Source organism: Solanum verrucosum, unplaced genomic scaffold (genome assembly GCF_900185275.1).
Source record: "Solanum verrucosum unplaced genomic scaffold, falcon-dt-bn FXZP01000261.1, whole genome shotgun sequence".
NCBI lineage: Eukaryota > Viridiplantae > Streptophyta > Magnoliopsida > Solanales > Solanaceae > Solanum > Solanum verrucosum.
In genome coordinates this window covers 13,394,236-13,413,895 of record NW_026019969.1, presented here as the reverse complement: position 1 = coordinate 13,413,895, position 19,660 = coordinate 13,394,236, and the positions used below count along the sequence as shown (strand labels likewise).

Below are 19,660 nucleotides of genomic sequence, written 5' to 3'. Positions count from 1 at the left end.
AATCATCTGTGTCGGTATATGGACTTCGCGAGTCCCCCATGGGTTATGAACTCTCGATGTATTTCCGATGGGTATCATGTGTTTATGATTGAGAGAGTACTTGGTATTCTGAGGCATATCATTTCATGGTGTCAGATTGCATTACATCTCATGACATCCTTCATTCTTGATGATTATGTGTTTTATTGGTAGTTTGAAAGTACTTGATATTTGATTACCTCTATTTGATGAACTTGATCTTGGGTGTTGCTGATATTTGTGAGTGCCTTTTTGTTAAAGTTGTGATTGATGAATATTGAGTTTGTTGTTGAGGATATGTAATTTGTTAAAGTGATTGTTGTTGAATTGGGTGTTATGTAAACTGTGAACTGTTAAGTTGAGTTGGTTTTATGCAGATTGTAGTTGTGGAGGTTCGGTTGGGGTGTAAGGAGTACCCGTATTCTATCCCCTTAGCTTGTGTTTAGAGGTTTACTTGCTGAGTACCGTGTGGTTTGGTACTCACCCCTTGCTTCTACAATTTTTTTGTAGGTTACGAGCCTGGATTTTGTGATACTTTCCATTCTCTTATTTTTCGAGGCTTCTTGGAGATTTGTGAGGTAGTTGTTTGTGATCTCAGCAGACCTTCTTACTCCTATTTATGGTCTATTTCTATTCTAGAAACAAGGTCATTTGAGACTTGTGTTTTTTCTTTTGAATCAATTGTAATACTTTAGAGGTTTGTACACGTGACAACCAGATTTTGGGGGTATTTTTGAGTAAATTATGAAATTTCCTCATTTTATTGTAATGGGTGAGTGTTAGGCTGACTTGTCTTTATGGGATAAGACGAGTGCCATGACCTCCATTTTTTGGTCGTGACAAAATCCATGGTATTAGCAATGCACTCCTTAATACATAATAGAGTGTATAACTAATGCAAACATTAGTTATACGTAGGTTGAAAAAGAGTACCAAACAAGGTACCAATAATACACAAGGCTAATACATGCATTATTTTTCCTTATACACTCTACCAAATGACCCCTTAGTATAGTCACAGTTAGTATCTCAAAATGTCATTTAACTTAAATAATTTATCTGGCAAAGTTATTAAACTTTGTTTTATATCAATAAAATCACTCAACTTAAATTTTTACATCCAAAAAATCACTCAACAACTTTTTGTATACAAAAAATCACTCAAATAAATTTCTTATTAAATAAAATTTGACAGAACAAAATAAGTAATTTTTTATGTGTCATTAAAAATGACGTGGTATTCATGTGCAAAATGAGTGTATTACACGCACACATATCAAATGAGAAAAAAATTTAAAATATTGTGTTTGAATGAGTTTAATGATCCATTTGGTGAAGTCACAAGTATAAGAGTCCAACTTACAAACAGAGCCAAATACAAGGGTCTCCCAGGTCTCATTCCGCCTTCAAAATATGTCAATTAAAAGACAAACATCTCTTCGTCCTTTTTCTTATCAAGTTTCTGTTTTATGATATTTCTTGTCTTTATGAAATAAAGCAAAACTTATTTTGAGAACCTCTAGACATTTAGTATAGTCATAGTTAGTATCTCAAAATGTCATTTAACTTAAATAATTTATTTGACAAAGTTATTGAACTTTGTTTTATATCAATAAAATCATTCAACTTAAATTTTTACATCCAAAAATCACTCAAACAACTCTTTGTATACAAAAAATCACTCAAATAAATTTCTTATTAAATAAAATTTGACAGAACAAAATAAGTAATTTTTTATGTCCAAAATTGAGTGATTTTGAAATATTAACTTCTAAAATAAATAAATAAATTAAAATACTTATTTGTAGTATATATGCCAAGTAAAATATTTATTTTTAGATACACAAATACATATATAAATGTATATCTATTCCATCTCTTGAGCCCCGAAGAAAACTCCCTACCCTTCGGACTCCATATATCTTTTGACTCTATATATGTGGGCACTTGATATCTATGAGGGTTCATCCCACCCCGGCTATAATTCTATTACGCCTAAAATTTCTTTTTTTCTGCTAATATTTCACGTGTTTCTATTTATGGTTCTTATGAAGCTACATTGCAACAAATCTTCTTTTTTTGCAACGTTGATTCTATGATCTTAGGAGCACTGGCCGCCATGACCCAAACGAAAGTAAAAAGACTTTTAGCTCATAGTTCAATTGGACATATAGGTTATATCCGTACTGATTTCTCTTGTGGAACCATAGAAGGAGTTCAATCACTATTAATAAATAAATATTTTAAATTTATTTATTTATTTTAGGAGTTATTTTATCATGTCAAATTTTATTTAATGAGAAATTTAATTAAATGGTTTTATTAATACAAAGGCCTAATTTGAGTGATTTTATTGATACAAAACAAACTTCAATGAGTACTTTACTAAATAAATTCTTAAAGTTTAGTCACCTTTTGAGATATTAACTTTGTATAGTCGTGTACGCATGTGTTTGTGTTTTCTCGTCTTTTGTCATATATTTTTAGAGTGAATAAATATTTTAAATTTATAGCTTGTTTTAGAAAGATTTCAATCATATAAATAAACACGATAACTAAGTCTCTTAACTTATTCATAATAGACTTCAATATACTCCCTCTGTTCACTTTTACTTGTCACACTTTGACTTGACATACCCATTAAAAAAATAATTATTAATATAAGTATTTTACTAAACTATCCCCTATTTCAATGATTTGAAAAATAAGTATTTAATGCTGACGAAAAAACATAGAAAAAATAATTGTTTTTCTTGGTACGTCAAAAGTGACAAGTAAAATGGAAATTTATTTTAAAAATAGTCCAAAATGAATAAAATATTTGATTTGATCTATATAATCAACCCACTTAAAATGAATAGATACTTTTTTACAAGATGGGCCAATTACCATTATATCTACATGGAAGTATGTTAGCACGAATCAAACTCCTTGAATTATAAAGCTGCCTAGTCTAGTAATGGTTCCTTGTTCAACAGAAGAAAATACTACTCCAATAAGATATGGAGAAAAGCAAGTTGGCATACGCAAATGCTACCGTGTTAGGGCCTAAAGCTAAGAAGCAATTTGTGCTTGTTCATACTTTAGGCCATGGAGCCTGGTCCTGGTACAAGATTGTAGCATTGATGACATCTTCAGGGCATAATGTCACAGCTATTGACTTGGGTGCTTCAGCGATCAACCCCAAACAGGCCCTTGAAATTCCACATTTTTCTGATTACTTGAGTCCACTAATGGAGTTCATGGCTTCACTTCCTGCTGGTAAAAAAGTAGTTCTCGTAGGGCATAGCCTTGGTGGATTCGCCATTTCTAAAGCCATGGAAACATTCCCCCAAAAGATTTCAGTTGCTGTATTTCTTAGTGCTCTAATGCCTGGTCCAATTCTCAATGTAACCGATATCTACACTAAGGTATACGTACCAATTTTCCATATTCCCAACCTTAGCAGTGAAGTTTGAAACTGAATAATATATATACTTGGTTAATTATAGGCACTCAATGCAACAATAGTTCAACTTGATAATCGTGTTGCATACGATAATGGACCTACAAATCCTCCAGCCACTCTCATCCTAGGTCTGAACTACTTGGCAGCTAGTGTTTATCAGCTGAGCCCAATTGAGGTAAGAAAATCATACTGTAATTGAAATAGCTATACTGGAAAATTTTAATAGTTTATCTCAACATCAACTTGGAGCTAATTAATTAGATTTTCTTTTGTACATTCTTGGTGTTAGGATTTGACTCTGGCCACTACACTAGTAAGGCCATTTTATTTATACAGCGCGGAAGATGTTTCTAAGGAGATAGTTCTTACAAATAAAAGGTATGGATCAGTTAGGCGAGTGTTCATTGTTGCTCCTGAAAATAATGCTCTGAAGAAGGAATTTCAACAGTGGATGATTGAAAAGAATCCACCAGATGAAATGGAACAGATCGAGGGCTCTGACCACGCGACCATGATGTCTAAGCCCCAACAACTTTTTATTACTCTTCTGAGAATCGCTAACAAGTATAGCTAAAGAGCTGTTAGTTAAAAAGAATAAGGGGACATGTGTAAGGTTGAAAATAAAACTTGAGTCAATTCACATATCTGATGCACTTATATGGGGATCTCAGTTCTTCCATAACGTATTCAAATGTTTCGATTTGGAATTGTTTAAACTTTGTGAACAATTTGATGAAAGAAAATTCTACATAATATATTTAGGTTATGTAAGATGGTAGTTAAGGAATGCAATGATTCATGATAAATCTGTTCAAGATGTCCTCTGTTCACATCTTGTGAGCAACGGATTAAAGTGACACTAAAATGTTGTTTCCAACTTTTAAATATTTGACATTTCAATCATGGCTACAATCCCCAGGCTTGTCCACTTCCTCAAATAATAGCCAACTTAGGGTTGGCTTCTTCATGGAGGTAAGTGTAAAGCCTTAGAAGAAAAAGGCAGACAGGTGCAAGGCTGAGAGTAAAACTTGAGTCAATTCACATATCTAATGCATTTATATGGCGATCTCAGTACTTTCATCGAAGTCCTTATTATCATGCTAATCAATTTGACAGTTCAACCATTTTCTTTCCTTTCACTAGTATACGTGCCCGCGCGTTGTGCGGATAATTTAAAATGTAATAATTTTATAATTAAAAATATATATTATGCACTTACTAATATATTTAATTTGTTATAATAATAATAATTTTATTAACTTATTTATTTGAGCACATTTAATTAATATTATTAGTACACAATTTATTTTATCGTATTAAAATATTATATCTATAACTGTATTAGCTACACTTTTAGTTTTATAATATAACAAGTTGAATTCTTTGTAAGGAATACTATTAATTTTATTATCATCTTATCTTTGATCAAATATCATACACTTCAAATATTTTTATTTGTTTGTGCTTTATTCTTTTCATATTGTTTGAATAAAAAATTATATTAGTAATTTATTAATTCTAACATTCCATAAGAAATATTTGATATCATAAGATTAGATGGTATGTTGATACATTTTCTCTATATATTTTATTCAAAATCAAAAGATTTTACAAAATATTTTTTTCCATATTAAAATTGTGCTACAATATGATAGAAAATTGATTCAAGGTAAAAATAATCTTAATAAATACAACCCCATATATATATATATATAAAGTGAAAGTAAAAAATATGTTTTTTTAAAAGAAGTAACCGATTATAGAGGCAAAACTGACATATTGTTGAGATTGTCAGGTTTTACAAAATTTAATTTTCAATAAATTAAAAAGAAACAATAGTTGAGGTAATTTTAAAAATTGTTTTTTCTTTTGAATATTTGTAAATAATCCAAATGGCTGATTATTATTTTGAATGTTTTAAATATTTTATTTTATATTTATTTATTTTTATTTTTATTATATTTGTCATTGTTTTTATTAACTAAAAATTAAAAAGATAACAACATTAATAACTTTATTTTGAGTTGATATTATTTCAAATTGTGTGTGCAGTTATCTCCTAGACAAATTTGATGAAGATATGGTTATTATAACTTGAAATTGTTTAAATTATTTTATTTTTAAAATTAGGATTTAATTGTTAGTTTTTTATTTTACAAAATAAATTAAAATACTCAACTTTTACAGTTAATAGAATTCCATAATTCATGGCTAGTTGGTGAAAGTCTTTATGTCGTATTTTATTTTAATTGAAAATAATTTTTAAAATTATCTCCTAGCCAAATTTGATGAAAGTATGGTCGTAGCTACTTGGAACAACTTTTTTTTTTTAAAAAAAAAAGAATAATTAAATTGCTAATATTTTTAGAATATAAAATAAATTTAAAACTATCAATTTTCACATTAGGGTTCCCTAATTTGTGGGTAGTTGGTGAAAGTCTTTACTTATCATTTTTTTTTCATTTAAATTAATTTTCAAACTTATCTCCTATCTAAATTTGATACACAAATTTAAAACATATTTTTTTTAAAAAAATTAAACACAAATTTATAACGTAGTTTTTGAAAATTTAAAACGCCCAATTTTCACATTAATGGGATCCATAATTCATGGATAGCTAGTGAAAGTCTTTACTTAGCTTTTATTTTAATTTAAGTTAATTTTCATTCTTATATCCTAAGTATATTTGATGAAAATATGATTACAATTACATGAAATTGTATTTTTCTTGATTATTATTTGAAATAACGAATTAAAATATTTTAATGATTAAAAAATTAAAAAGAAATATATTTATTTTTTTAATTTGTTTTTAAAAATATGTAATTTTTCATAAATATTCCTCTTTCTTTAGATCCTTTAAAATTTGCATGTTTCTCCATAACTTAATGTAATTTTTAGAACTCAGAAACAATTCTTACACATTTAATACAAACTAACAAACAACGTTAAAAAAACCCACATAAGAAAACCTATATTACCCACATAAAATTTTTGTGGGTAATAAATCTTATCTCTTCACATATTATAAAGAAAACAAAATTTATGCAAATTATATATTATAAGATTAACAAATTATCACTTATATTTATGTTTTACTTTATGAATTTTAAACATAACATTGGTATATTTACCTGGACATTTAAAGAAAGAATGAAGTGATGGTCTAATAAATACAAATCATCACATAATGGTGATGAAATGAAACTATCAATGTTTATTCCTTTACCATTGCCAGTATAATCTTGAAATGATCCAAAATAAAAAAATGATGATCTACTTTGTTGTATTTCTTTTATCATTTCAGTCATTGTATGTTCCTTCTTGATCTTCTTTTTCTTCTTCTTGATCTCCTTCATCATCTTAATATTTCTTTTGTTGTCCACTTTAATCTTCATTGTTGTAATATCGATATCATCAACGTCGTTGTCATTATCACTGTAGTCATTGTTGAAATCGTTGTCATATTAACATTTTCAACATCATCCGATAAATAAATAAATTGCAAGTAGATATATGTCAACTTTCATTTATATTAATATAGAGTGATATATGTAAAATAAATATAGTTAAATATATTTGTTAACATCTAAAAAGATAAATTGGTGAAATAGTAAGAGTTTATTTAGAATTTTATAAACATGAGTTTCTAGTTTTAATTAAGTTAATAGTTTTTTTTTTTTTTTGAAAATATAATATCTTCAAATTCAAATACTTCTGATCTTTCAATTCAAAAATTTCATCATAGTTTCATCATTATCTGCATGTTAAAAAAATAAGATTAAAAAATTATAAATATGAAATATGCAGTAAACAAAAAATCATAAATTATCTGTAAATACATCATCACAGTTTGATTTTGAAACAAAACATAAGATGAAAAAATATTAAACTATTACATGCTTGGCAAAGTTATCGAATATAGATAGTCTTAAAAGTGTTTCTCCTTCTTCAACTACATATATTCATCACATAAATGACTTGATTCTAACTTCATCAATTGACATCTTCCAAAATAAAGTACAATTATTGATAATGTAAACTACATAAAACAGAAGAAAAAGAGGAAATATGCAAAAAAAATTTTACCTTTCCGTGAATGGTAAGAATTATTATTACTTTGAATTTCCTTTATTGAGATGCATTTTTTTTTCTGGAAAAACTAAAGAAAAAACTATCGTATTTAAATTTAGTGAATTAATACGGTTGAGTTTTTTTGGGGAAGGAAGTTAAGTAAATGGGTGAGGAATTTTAGGGATAATTATTTGTAGTTGAATTTTTTTTTAAAAAAATAAATAAATAAAGAAATAGATAATTAGACAGTTTAGATTTCTTTACAATTTTGTATATAGCTTAAATATGCTTTAGTGTTATTTAAACGGTAAGTTGCAAAATGTATGTTTTATTTTAAAAAAATTGTTTTATATTGTTATTTATTTTTAAAGTTGAATTTAAACATTACGTTCCAATTTTAAAAAGTGGTTTTATATTGTTATTTGTTTTTAAATTTGAATTTAAATGTTAAGTTTCAAAACTGTTTTTTTTTAATGTTTTATATTGTTCTTTGTTTTTAAAATCGAATATCTTATTTAAATTAACTAAAAACATCAGTTTTAAAACTAAAATTTTAGAATAATTGTGGTGATGACATGTGACGTTTTCTCTCTCCTATTATATATAGATAGATTATTATTATTGTTATTATTATTATTATTATTATTATTATATTATTATTATTATTATTATTATTATTATTATTATTATTATTATTATTATTATTATTATTATTATTATTACTATATTGTTATTATTATTATTATTAAAATGTACTTCAATTATAAAATTGTATTTCAGAAAAGGAAAAATTTAAAATTCAAATTTGTTGACAGTTTTCGTGGAAATTGATTCCAACAGTAACCTTTATTTCTTTTTGGTTAATTTAAGATAGATAATTAAAATATTTTAAATTAATTTTTGAATTTTAAAATTGTTAAAATTTTTGTGATGTTGACATGTGTCATTCTAATTCTAATTATTGACATTTGTCTATATTTATTTATTTAATTTCTGTTTATTAAGTATTTAAAATTCTTCAAAATTCTGAAAATTTTGTGGTGTTGACATGTGTCATTTTTTCTTCTCCTTTTATATATAGATAGATTATTTGGAATTAACATCAATAAAACAACCTCTATTTCATGTAATTACTTAAATTAGGTTCAAGACCAAACAGTAAAATCTCATCTGTGTGAGAGTATAAAGAATGGATGGATGATTGATCCAGTGGAAAAAGTTGGAAGGATTAGATTACATGGTCATGATTTTAAGACAGCTGAACTTTTTAATTATTCAGCACTTCCTTTAGTTGACTTGGTGAATAATTAAACTACCAAGAAAAACATTCAATATAAACAGGGGCGAACGTAGAGATAAATATATATATTGGTTCATCGAACCCAATAGTTTTGGCTCATATGCAGTATATATGTATATGTAGAGGTGTCAAAAGATTGAAAAGTTATGGATTAATATGGATCTATGGGCTACATAGTTAATCAAAATCTGCCTAACTTTTAGATGAATTTACGTGGAGTTTGCTCAAATTGACCTGTCCTGAAAACTACCTGCCCCTACATACTACATTGCTTCTGCATGGAAGCAAGTTGCAGAAACCAAACTCCTCGATCAGATTATAAAGCTACCCTTGTAATTGTTCATATAATGTGCTCATTCTTCAAAACAAAGGAAAAAGATATGGAGAAAACCAAGTTTCTAACAAGTCTAGTAGTTCTAACACTTCTGTTGTCATATGCAAATGCAACCTTGTCAGAGCCTAAAGCTAAGAAGCACTTTGTGCTAGTTCATACGGCAGGCCATGGAGGCTGGTCCTGGTACAAGATTGTGGCATTGCTCAGATCTTCAGGGCATAATGTCACTGCTCTGGATTTGGCTGCTTCAGGAATCAACCCGAAACAGACCTTCCAAGTCCCACTTTTTTCTGATTACTTGGTTCCGCTAATGGAGTTCATGGCTTCTCTTCCTGCACATGAAAAAGTGGTTCTTGTAGGCCATAGCTATAGTGGACTCGCCATTACTAAAGCAATGGAAAGCTTTTCAGCAAAAATTTCAGTTGCTGTATTTGTCACTGCTCTGATGCCTGGTCCAAAAATCAATGTAACCACAGTCTACAATGAGGTACCAATTAATGTTCCATATTTCCAACTTTAGCAATGAGTTATGTTTGTTTATGCTTGAAACTAATTAAATATACTTTGTTACAGTTAATCAGGTCGGTATCTATACCTGATAATAGTTTTAGATTCGATAATGGTCCTACGAATCCTCCAACCACCTTCATCCCAGGTCCAATGTACATGGCAACTAATATGTACCAGAGGAGCCCATTTCAGGTAAGCAAGGCATAATTCAAATTTATACTATAATTGAAATAGCCAATAAGTTTTGTTATTCTGGTCATGAGAATGTCCCTAAAGTGACTTCTTTAGCCAAAAGTTATTAGTAGGCTTCACCTATTGGAATATTCAAGTACTTAATGGCAACAACAACTTGGAACTGATTCAAATCATTTTTTTTTCCCTTGTTTGTGTTAGGATTTGACGTTGGCCTATACACTAGTAAGGCCAACACACTTCTACACTGTGGAAGATGTTTCTAAGGAGGTAGTTTTTACAAACAATAGGTATGGATCAGTTAGGCGAGCATTCATTGTTGCTGATGAAGATAGAATTTTGAAGAAAGAATTTCAAAGGTTGATGATCCAAAAGAATCCACCAGATGAAGTGGAAGAGATCCAGGGCTCTGACACAATGATGATGATGTCTAAGCCCCAACAACTTTTTTTTTACTCTTACAAAAATTGCCAAAAAGTATAACTAGTAGTTGTTAATTATGAAGAATAAGGGGGACATGTGTAAGGCTGAGAATAAAACTCCAGTCAAATTCACATATATATGGTGATCTCAGTTCTTTCATACAAGTCCTAGTTAATTTTCTCTTTCAGGTGTTGATCCCTTCTATTGGGGATTCAGTGTTTGGAATTGACATCAATAAATTACCACTATTTCCTATAATTACTGAATTTTAGTTCAAGACCAAACAGTTAAGAGAACATATGATCAGAGTGTTTAACATTACTTACCCAAGACAATAGTAGCATCTAGTGGAGTGCTTGTAGTAGGACCTACTTTAATTTGGCAAACCAAGAAGCCACAAGTGTAGCCCTCTTAATGATACAAAGGTACCTAGCTTGGCTACTAAGTAAATGCTAATCTAAACGGTTAAATATCATACTTTGGACATCCTTAACACAACAAGGTGGTGTCGCCCAGTAACGCCCGCCCATAGTGTGATGGGTGCAGGTTCGAATCCGTGCAAGCTATTGGCAGCCCTTTATAATGGGGAAAGGTTCGAATCCCTGCGGCTACTGCCAGCCCTTTAAATTAGTTACTAACTTGATCTTCAAATTGCCTAAGGATGATTAAATTAATTTCTAAATATTAGTTAGTAAATTTGTTATTTTGTAATTAATACAAATATTATTTATCAAAAATGATTCTTAATTAGAAATCTACAATTTAAAAAAAAATGAAAGTTTAGTAGCCAATTGGATTTTCAATGAATTTGACTTTTCACTAAAATTTATACCTAATTATTTAATTTAAAGTTTATGAAACAAAATTCTATAATATTCCTATAACACTGCTAAAAGTGAACAAAAGAAGACCTAGTTTGATTCTACTTCAATTTTTCATGTCTCGTTGTTATTGTTGTCGTCGAGATCGGTGAAAGCTTGAAACGTTAAAATGATTTCAAGTTGAATTTTCTCCTCTCTTTTTGTTGTTGTTGTTTTATTCGTTTCTTTATATTAAAATAAACACAAATATTAAAACTAAATATTATACAAATTGATTTTTAAAAATTTGGAACATTTATTCATAAAAAAATTAATTATTAATATTACATAGTTCGATTTTAAAATTTTCAGTGCACCAATTCATCAATTATTTGCTTATGTAATGTTTGGACACCGTTCATGAAATTTCCAGCTCCGGCATTTTATGTACTTTCATGAAAGTCCTTAATAATAAGCTAGTTAATTTGACATTTCAATCATTTTCTTTCCGGTGTTATTTCCTTTCATTAGAATTTCTGTTTGGAATTGACACCAATAAACAACCTCAATTATTTCATGTAAATTACCTAACTAAGATTCAAGACCAAACAGTTAAATATCATAAATAAAGTAAATTCATGAATGGTGGTACCTTTGTTTAAATCTCACACTTGATCAGACTGATAGCTATATACGAATGACATTATTTTACTGATTCTACTTCAGTTGCCATTTTTCCTTAATTTGAGATAGTTAGATGGAGAAAGCAAAATAATATAATAGTAATAGTATCAAATACTTTTAAAGAAGGTGTCATCTACGAAATCAAATTCAACCCGTCCAACCCATTTGTTTGAGTGGATTATTGACCCGCCCATTTATCAGCTCAGCCCATTTTAACCCAAACTATTTCAAACCATTAAAAAATGGGTTGGTCAAATTGGCTCATGAGGAATCTTGTCAAAATATTTTTAATTTTTTTTTTCAATTCAATAGGTTATATATAGTCATAATAAAGAAAAAATAATGTTATTTGGTACTAAAATATTTTAAAAGAACAAATAAAATAATTAAATTTGGTAAAAACTGAATTGAATTGGGTCTTGACCCTTTATATAACTCATTACCCAACTCATTTTGACCCAACTCGTTTTAATTCAAGCAAATTTAGATTCAGTTGGGTCTTGACCCAATTATTATCTAAACCCATAAATTATAACCCGTCCAAATTTAACTCAACCCGCCCAATCGCCACCCTACACTATCATCTTACTGACCGAGTAATCCATAAGTAATCTTGCAGAATAGTACAATTTTTTTTATTGGGAACAACATTAAATCTGTAAGGCAAAGAACAATAATTGTAAATAAAAGTTCATTCCAAACAAAAACCAATTTGGAAGTTCATTCCAAATAAATACTTAATTTTGCAAACAAACGACTAACTTATGCATAAAAGTGTAACTCCATCACTAAATAATTTTTGTAACTAAGGGTCCCTCTGATCATAATTTTTTTTGCTTTTTTTTTTTACTTGATTTCGTTACACACTATGTCAATTTTTCAATCCCAACTTAAAAAAAAAAAATAGGCAAAAAAAAAAAGTTAAAATTTTAAAGAAAATTATAGGTCCAAAATTAATTCTTATCTTAAAAATAGTATTATATATATTCTTGTACATGTGTCAAAAGTATTGAGATCGGTTGAGCTAACTGACCGTATGTTATAACATTCACTACTACTAACTTTAATATACTCATTTGATTTAAGGCGAAATGGTCTGGTGGACCCTTATACTTGTATCAGTTTGTATTCTGAACCCTTCTACTTACACCTTTGTCATCTGGACCCTTAAACTCAATAAAACACAATTTAACAAACCCCTCTGACTGTTGACCAGGCCTATGTGGCAGTAAGATGTCTGAGTTGGCAAAAGTGTGTAACTACACGCCTATTAAGGCGAGTGAGGAGCATTTTTACTTAAAAAATATTTAAAATTATAAAAAAAAAAAAAAAATTCAAACCATTAATTAAAAAACTCCTTCTTCTTCACCCATTACACCTCATTTTCAGCCATATTCATCCCTTGCCCAATCCTTTTTTTCTTTTTTTCCAAAATCTATTTTTCGGCTAGATCTGGTGTGTTGGCTTAGGTTGTTGGTTTTGTGAGGTTGGACAAGGAAAGGAAAATGGTCGTGACGTGTGGCAGAGATGAAGGCAGGTAAAGGAAGGAATATGAGTGGTTTCGGCGGCGATGGTTTGGGCCATGAAACAATGGGAAGGGGAGAAACTATAATGGGTAGATTTCGACGAGTTTCACGGCATAGGTTGGTGTGAAATTGTATTTGTAAGCAATTTGGGGTGAGAGGATTACGAAAAGTTTGGCCAGATCTGGTTGTGCGGTGGCCAGATCTGGTTTTGCGGTGGTTTAGGTTGTTGTTACTGTGGAGGTTGGAGAAGGAAAGAAAAATAGTGATGGTGTGCGGCGGAGATTAAGATGGGTGAGGGAGAAAGTATATGTGATTTCGCCGGCAAAAATGGCGACGACGCCAGCGATGTTTGGTTGTGAAATAGGGAGAATTAGAAATGCCAATAATAAATTAAAATGTTATTATTTTACATTTTATTAAATAATTTTGGTTAATAATTTTAAAAAATAGTTATGAAATAATTATGATGTGGCATTAATATATCTGACGTGGATATGACATGTCAATTATATAAAGGAGAGTGAGCTACACACATGGTTGGAGGGGCTTAAAAGTCTCATTTTAATTGAGTTTAAGGGTCCAGATGACAAAGGTGTAAGTAGAAGGATTTAGAATACAAACTGATACAAGTATAAGGGTTCACCAGACCATTTTGCCTTGATTTAATTATATAAAATTGTATCGTGCTAACCAAAATTAGGCATTTTCAAATTTTGAAAGATTAAAGATTTTTTTGTTAATTAGAACAAGACAAGTGATAACAATTAGGGGTGCTAGTGGTTCGATTTGGATCGGTTATGGATTAAAACCAAAACCAAACTAATCTAGTTGGTTTTTAAAATTTTTAAAACCAAATTAAACCAAACGAAAAAAAATTTGTCGGTTTGGTTTGTTCAGTTTTTCTGGTTTATTTGATTTGAAAGTAATAGTTTTTTTGGGGATGTACGTATCTCGATACGCGCAAACACCTGGTACATGAAAAATCCACGTAAAAGCTATTGTCGGTTCAATTAAGCAATTAAGCAATACTAGAGTTATCATTACACGAACAAAGTGCTTCAATTAAGAGAAAGTGTGACTATTTTATGTGAAGTAGGGTAGGCAAAGACTAAAATGGATTTTGATTGACTTGGACATAGGATTGTTATAGTTGTGTTTGAGAAAATGATAAAGTTAAAGACTTAAGTTAATTAAAATATAATAAAATATATATATCTAATTTATGGTTCCGTTTTGTTATTTTTGCGGTTTTTTTTTAGTAAAACCAAAATCAAACCAAATAATGTCGGTTTTTAAATTTTAAAACCAAACCTAACCAAATATTGATTTTTTTTTAATCGATTTGGTTCGAATTGCGGTTCAGTTTAGTTTTTTTAACCATAACCATGAACAATCCTACTAACAATAACTTAGAAAGGTGTTAATAAAAATTTAAAATAAGATACATAAGCGACTTAAATTTTAAACCTCACTTAAAGAGATGCATCAATTATCATAATTAAGCGCAAGTTCACATATATGGAGAAAAGCAATGATACTGTGTTAGAGCCTAAAGCTAAGAAGCACTTTGTGCTACTTCATACGTCATGCCATGGAGCCTGGTGCTGGTACAAGATTGTCGTGTTGATGAGGGCATAATGTAACAGCTCTGGACTTGGGTGCTTCAGGAATCAACCCCAAACAGGCCCTCAAAATCCCACATTTATCTGATTATTTGAGTCCGCTAATGGAGTTCATGGCTTCACTTCCTCCTGATAAAAATGTAGTTCTTGTAGGCCATAGCTTTGGTGGACTCGTCATTTCTAAAGCCATGGAAACATTCCCAGAAATGATTTCAGTTGCTGTATTTCTTAGTGCTCTAATGCCTGGTCCAAATATCAATGCAACCACCATCTATACTTAAGGTACCAATTTTTCATATTCATAATTTGTGCCAGTAGATGATAGATCTATTATGTTTGTTTAAACTTATACATATTTGAAACTAAATATACTTCATTATAGGCAATCAATGCAACAATAGCTCAACTTGATAATCGTATTACATACGATAATGGACCTATAAATCCTCCAACCACTCTCATCCTAGGTCTGAATTACTTGGCAACTTGTGTTTATAAGCTGAGCCGAATTAAGGTAAAAAAAATCATAATGTAATTGAAATAGCTAATACGTTCTGTTATTCCGGTCATTACTGGAAGATTTTAATAGTTTATCTCAACATCAACTTGGAACTAATTAGGTTTTTTTTTTTTTTTCCCATTCTTGGTGTTAGGATTTGGCGCTGGCCACTACACTAGTAAGGCCATTTTATTTATACAGCGGGGAAGATGTTTCTAAGGAGATAGTTCTTTCAAGCAAAAGATATGGATCAGTTAGGCGAGTGTTCATTGTTGCTACTGAAAATGAAGCTCTTAAGAAGGAATTTCAGCGGTTGATGATTGAAAAGAATCCACCAGATGAAGTGGAAGAGATCGAGGGCTCTGACCACATGACCATGATTTCTAAGCCCCAACAACTTTTTACTACACTTGTGAGCATTGCTAATAAGTATAGCTAAGAGGTGTTAATTAAGAAGAATAAGGGGTACATGTGTAAGGCTGAGGATAAAACTTCAGTCAATTCACATATCAGATGCATTTATATGGTGATCTCAGTTCTTCCATAGATGTCCTATTACCGAGCTAGTTAATTTGACATTTCAATCATTTTCTTTCAGTTGTTATTTCCTTTCATTGTTATTTCAGTATTTCTTGTGAAAGACAAATTAAAGTGCCATTGAAATGTTGTTCAAACTTTTAATTCGACATTGCAATCATGGCTACAATCCCCAGGCTTGCATCAGCCCCTACTACATTGCTTGCCCAAATATTCTTCAAATAACAGCTTGCCTACATGAACCTAAATTAAGCTAGAAGAAGTCAAACTCCTTTAAAAATCAAATGCCTCAAATAATAGCTGTTAATTAAGAAGAATAAGGCGGACATGTGTAAGGCTGGTAATAAAACTCGAGTCAATTCACATATCTAATGCATTTTATGGCGATCTCAGTACTTTCATCAAAGTCCGTAGCTTATTACCGAACTAGTTGATTTGACATTTCAATCTTTTTCTTTCTGTTGTTATTTCCTTCCATTCTAATTTCAGTGTGGAATTGACATCAATAAACAACCTCTATTTCTATTTCATGTAATTACTTGAGTGTTTATTGTATCGAATGAAGATAAGTTAGCTCTAGTGGACTCAAAGAATGGAGGGTTGATTCAGTGTAAGAAGTTGAAGGAATAGATTACATGGTCATGATTTTAAGGCTGTTAAACATTTTAATTATTCATCTCTTCCTTAAGTTGAATTGGTGAATGATTAAACTACCAAGAGAAACACTCAATATAAACAGGGGCAAAAGTAGAGATTAATATATTAGTTAATTACTAAATAAAACATTTTTCCTAAATCTAATATATCTAACAAACATGAAAACAAAAGATTGAAAAGTAATCTTATGGAACAGTACTATGGTCTATGGACTACATATTTAATAAAAAATCAGCCCAACTTTTAGATGAATTAACACAGAATTTCTAGGTTTGCACCAGCCCCTATTACGTAGCAGAAATCAAACATCCTCCGATTATAAAAGCTACCCTTGTAATGGTTCATATGATGTACTCATTCTTCAAAAGAAGGGGAAAAGATATGGAAAAAAGCAAGTTTTTAATATGTCTAGTTCTAATACTTTTGTTGTCATATGCAAATGCAACCTTGCCAGGGCCTAAAGCTAAGAAGCACTTTGTGCTAGTTCATAAGGGATGCCATGGAGCCTGGTCCTGGTACAAGATTGTGGCATTGATGAGATCTTCAGGGCATAATGTCACAGCTCTGGACTTGGGTGCTTCAGGAATTAACCCGAAACAGACCTTTGAAGTCCCACATTTTTCTGATTTCTTGAGTCCACTAATGGAGTTCATGGCTTCTCTTCCTGCACATGAAAAAGTGGTTCTTGTAGGCCATGAAATTGGTGGCTTAGCCATTTCTAAAGCCATGGAGACCTTTCCAAAAAAGATTTCAGTTGCTGTATTTGTCACTGGTCTGATGCCTGGTCCAAATATCAATGTAACCACCGTCTACAATGAGGTACCAAATGTTTTATATTTCCAACTTTAGCAATGAGATGATCTGTTATGTTTGTTTATGCTTTTACACGTTTGGAACTAAATATCCTTTGTTACAGTTACTCAAGTCAGTATCTCAATCTGATAATCGTGTTATATACGATAATGGGCCGACGAATCCTCCAACCACCTTCATCCTAGGTCCAAAGTACATTAAAACTAACCTTTACCAGCGGAGCCCAATTCAGGTAAGCAGAGCAAAATTCAAATATATACTTTAACTGAAATAGCCAATAAGTTCTGTTATTCTGGTCATGAGAATGACCCTAAAGTGATTTCTTTTGCTAAAAAATATTAGTAGGCTTCACCGATTGGAAGATTTCAATAGTTAATCCAAATTACAGATCTCAAGTACTTCATGGCGACAACTTGTTACTGATTTAAATGGGGTTTTCTTCCTTCTTGGTGTTAGGATTTGGCATTGGCCTATACACTAGTAAGGCCAATACACTTTTACAGTGTGGAAGATGTTTCTAAGGAGATAGTTATTACAAACAAAAGGTATGGATCAGTTAGGCGAGCATTCATTGTTGCCGTTGAAGATAAACTTCTGAAGAAGGAATTTCAACGGTTGATGATTGAAAAGAATCCACCAGATGAAGTGGAAGAGATCCAGGGTTCTGACACAATGATCATGATGTCTAAGCCCCAACAACTATTTACTGCTCTTCTGAGCATTGCCAATAAGTACGCCTAAGAGCTGTTAATTAAGAAGAATAGGTGCAAGGCTTGAGAATAAAACTTCATATCTGATGCATTGATATGGCACTCTTAGTTCTTTCAGGGACGTTCTATTACCGTGCTAGTTCATTTGATATTCCTGTCATTTTTTTTCAGTTGTTATTTCCTTTCATTGTAGTTTCAGTGTTTGGAATTGACATCAATGAACGACCTCTATTCCCTGTAACTATTGAATTTTAGTCCAATTAGTAGTCTCTAGAGATGCATGTTGCACGTGTACCCCTATGTGAATGGTATAAACTGTTTAGAGATTATCAAACTAATACTATCTAAAAATTTATTGAGTTGTAAAATAAAAATTGAAGGCAAAATTTTCAAATTCCTGAAGATGAAAAATAATTCAGATATCCTTCTGTACTATTCAAATGTTACAGCCATACCTATAAGAAATATAAAAGTCTTACATTCTAATTAAAAGTTTAAATAGCTTTGTACTTTGTTGATGAGGCCTTCTTAGAGTTTTCTGTTGACAGGTCTTCAACATCTCAAAAGGGTGATACCACAAGTGACAGTCCAATTGAATCTTAATAGGTAGAAATGTCTTAAGGGCACATTTTTGTTCAATTTCACATAGTTTAAAGGCATTTTGATCATTTTCCGTTTTAGTATCTTTATTTATATCTACCCCAGTTAGGTTGTCTATTGCATATATGGCTTCTTACATAAGTAGCAAGAATAAGGACGTCTAAAAGTTTAAGTGGGGCAAAAATTCCTTTACTCAATTTCATCATCTCTACTCTCACAGCCACTAAGCTACAGGGTCATGACAAGCAGATTTTCCTAAATTTACCTGAATATACACTTCTACCAGTCCTTTCTAGAAATTATTAAACTCTAAAATTACATTCTAAAGATGTAATTTATTTTCAGTAAGGACCCTTTCGGCTTGCAAAAACAGGATATACGCAGGTACAAAACAACAAGCAAAAAGGCGAAAAGTTACTTGTATTAACATCATGGGATAATAAGGTATAAAAGCACACATACATGAACATCTCATAGGAAAACTGAAAAACAATATAAAAAGCACTAAGTTGGTTGCAATGTAACGTGTGACAGTATGAGCTTCACAATACTAAGTTGATATATACAGCTCAAAAATGGACTAAATATCAGTTATTTAATCCCAATAACTCAATATACAACCAGAACAAAGTGAATGGTAAAAGCTAAGCAAGTAACTCAAGAGATCCAGTAAAGCATTTATCTCTTCTCGAGTATATCAACCACCATACAACTTAACGAGAGACAGAATGTAATGTGGTTAACTACAACCTAGAAACTTGTAGAACTTTGGCTCGTATATAACGACCACATTAAGTTCATAAATGGGAAATTGAAAAGAGAATCAAGTAACGACTGGTTCAATAGCATTTAACAACTAATAGAGCTGAAAAGCTGCAAAATATGTAGGAAACATGACTCAACAGTTTGTTC

General features: G+C 30.6%; 2 protein-coding genes and 2 pseudogenes across 2 annotated transcripts; all 4 read left to right on the top strand.

Annotated features, from left to right (window-relative positions):
• The first annotated feature begins 3,020 nt into the window (after positions 1–3,020).
• Positions 3,021–4,040, top strand: LOC125815087 (methyl jasmonate esterase 1-like). Its single transcript, XM_049494481.1, has 3 exons — positions 3,021–3,428; positions 3,510–3,641; positions 3,756–4,040. Exons 1-3 carry the CDS (start codon positions 3,021–3,023, stop codon positions 4,038–4,040), a joined length of 825 nt encoding a protein of 274 aa, XP_049350438.1.
• A 5,177-nt stretch (positions 4,041–9,217) lies between these two features.
• Positions 9,218–10,364, top strand: LOC125815086 (methyl jasmonate esterase 1-like; annotated as a pseudogene).
• A 4,464-nt stretch (positions 10,365–14,828) lies between these two features.
• On the top strand, positions 14,829–15,870 carry LOC125816080 (methyl jasmonate esterase 1-like; annotated as a pseudogene).
• A 1,123-nt stretch (positions 15,871–16,993) lies between these two features.
• Positions 16,994–18,179, top strand: LOC125815980 (methyl jasmonate esterase 1-like). The gene is made up of 3 exons (XM_049495556.1): positions 16,994–17,453; positions 17,551–17,670; positions 17,895–18,179. Exons 1-3 carry the CDS (start codon positions 17,007–17,009, stop codon positions 18,177–18,179), a joined length of 852 nt encoding a protein of 283 aa, XP_049351513.1. The 5' UTR covers positions 16,994–17,006.
• Positions 18,180–19,660: the final 1,481 nt, after the last annotated feature.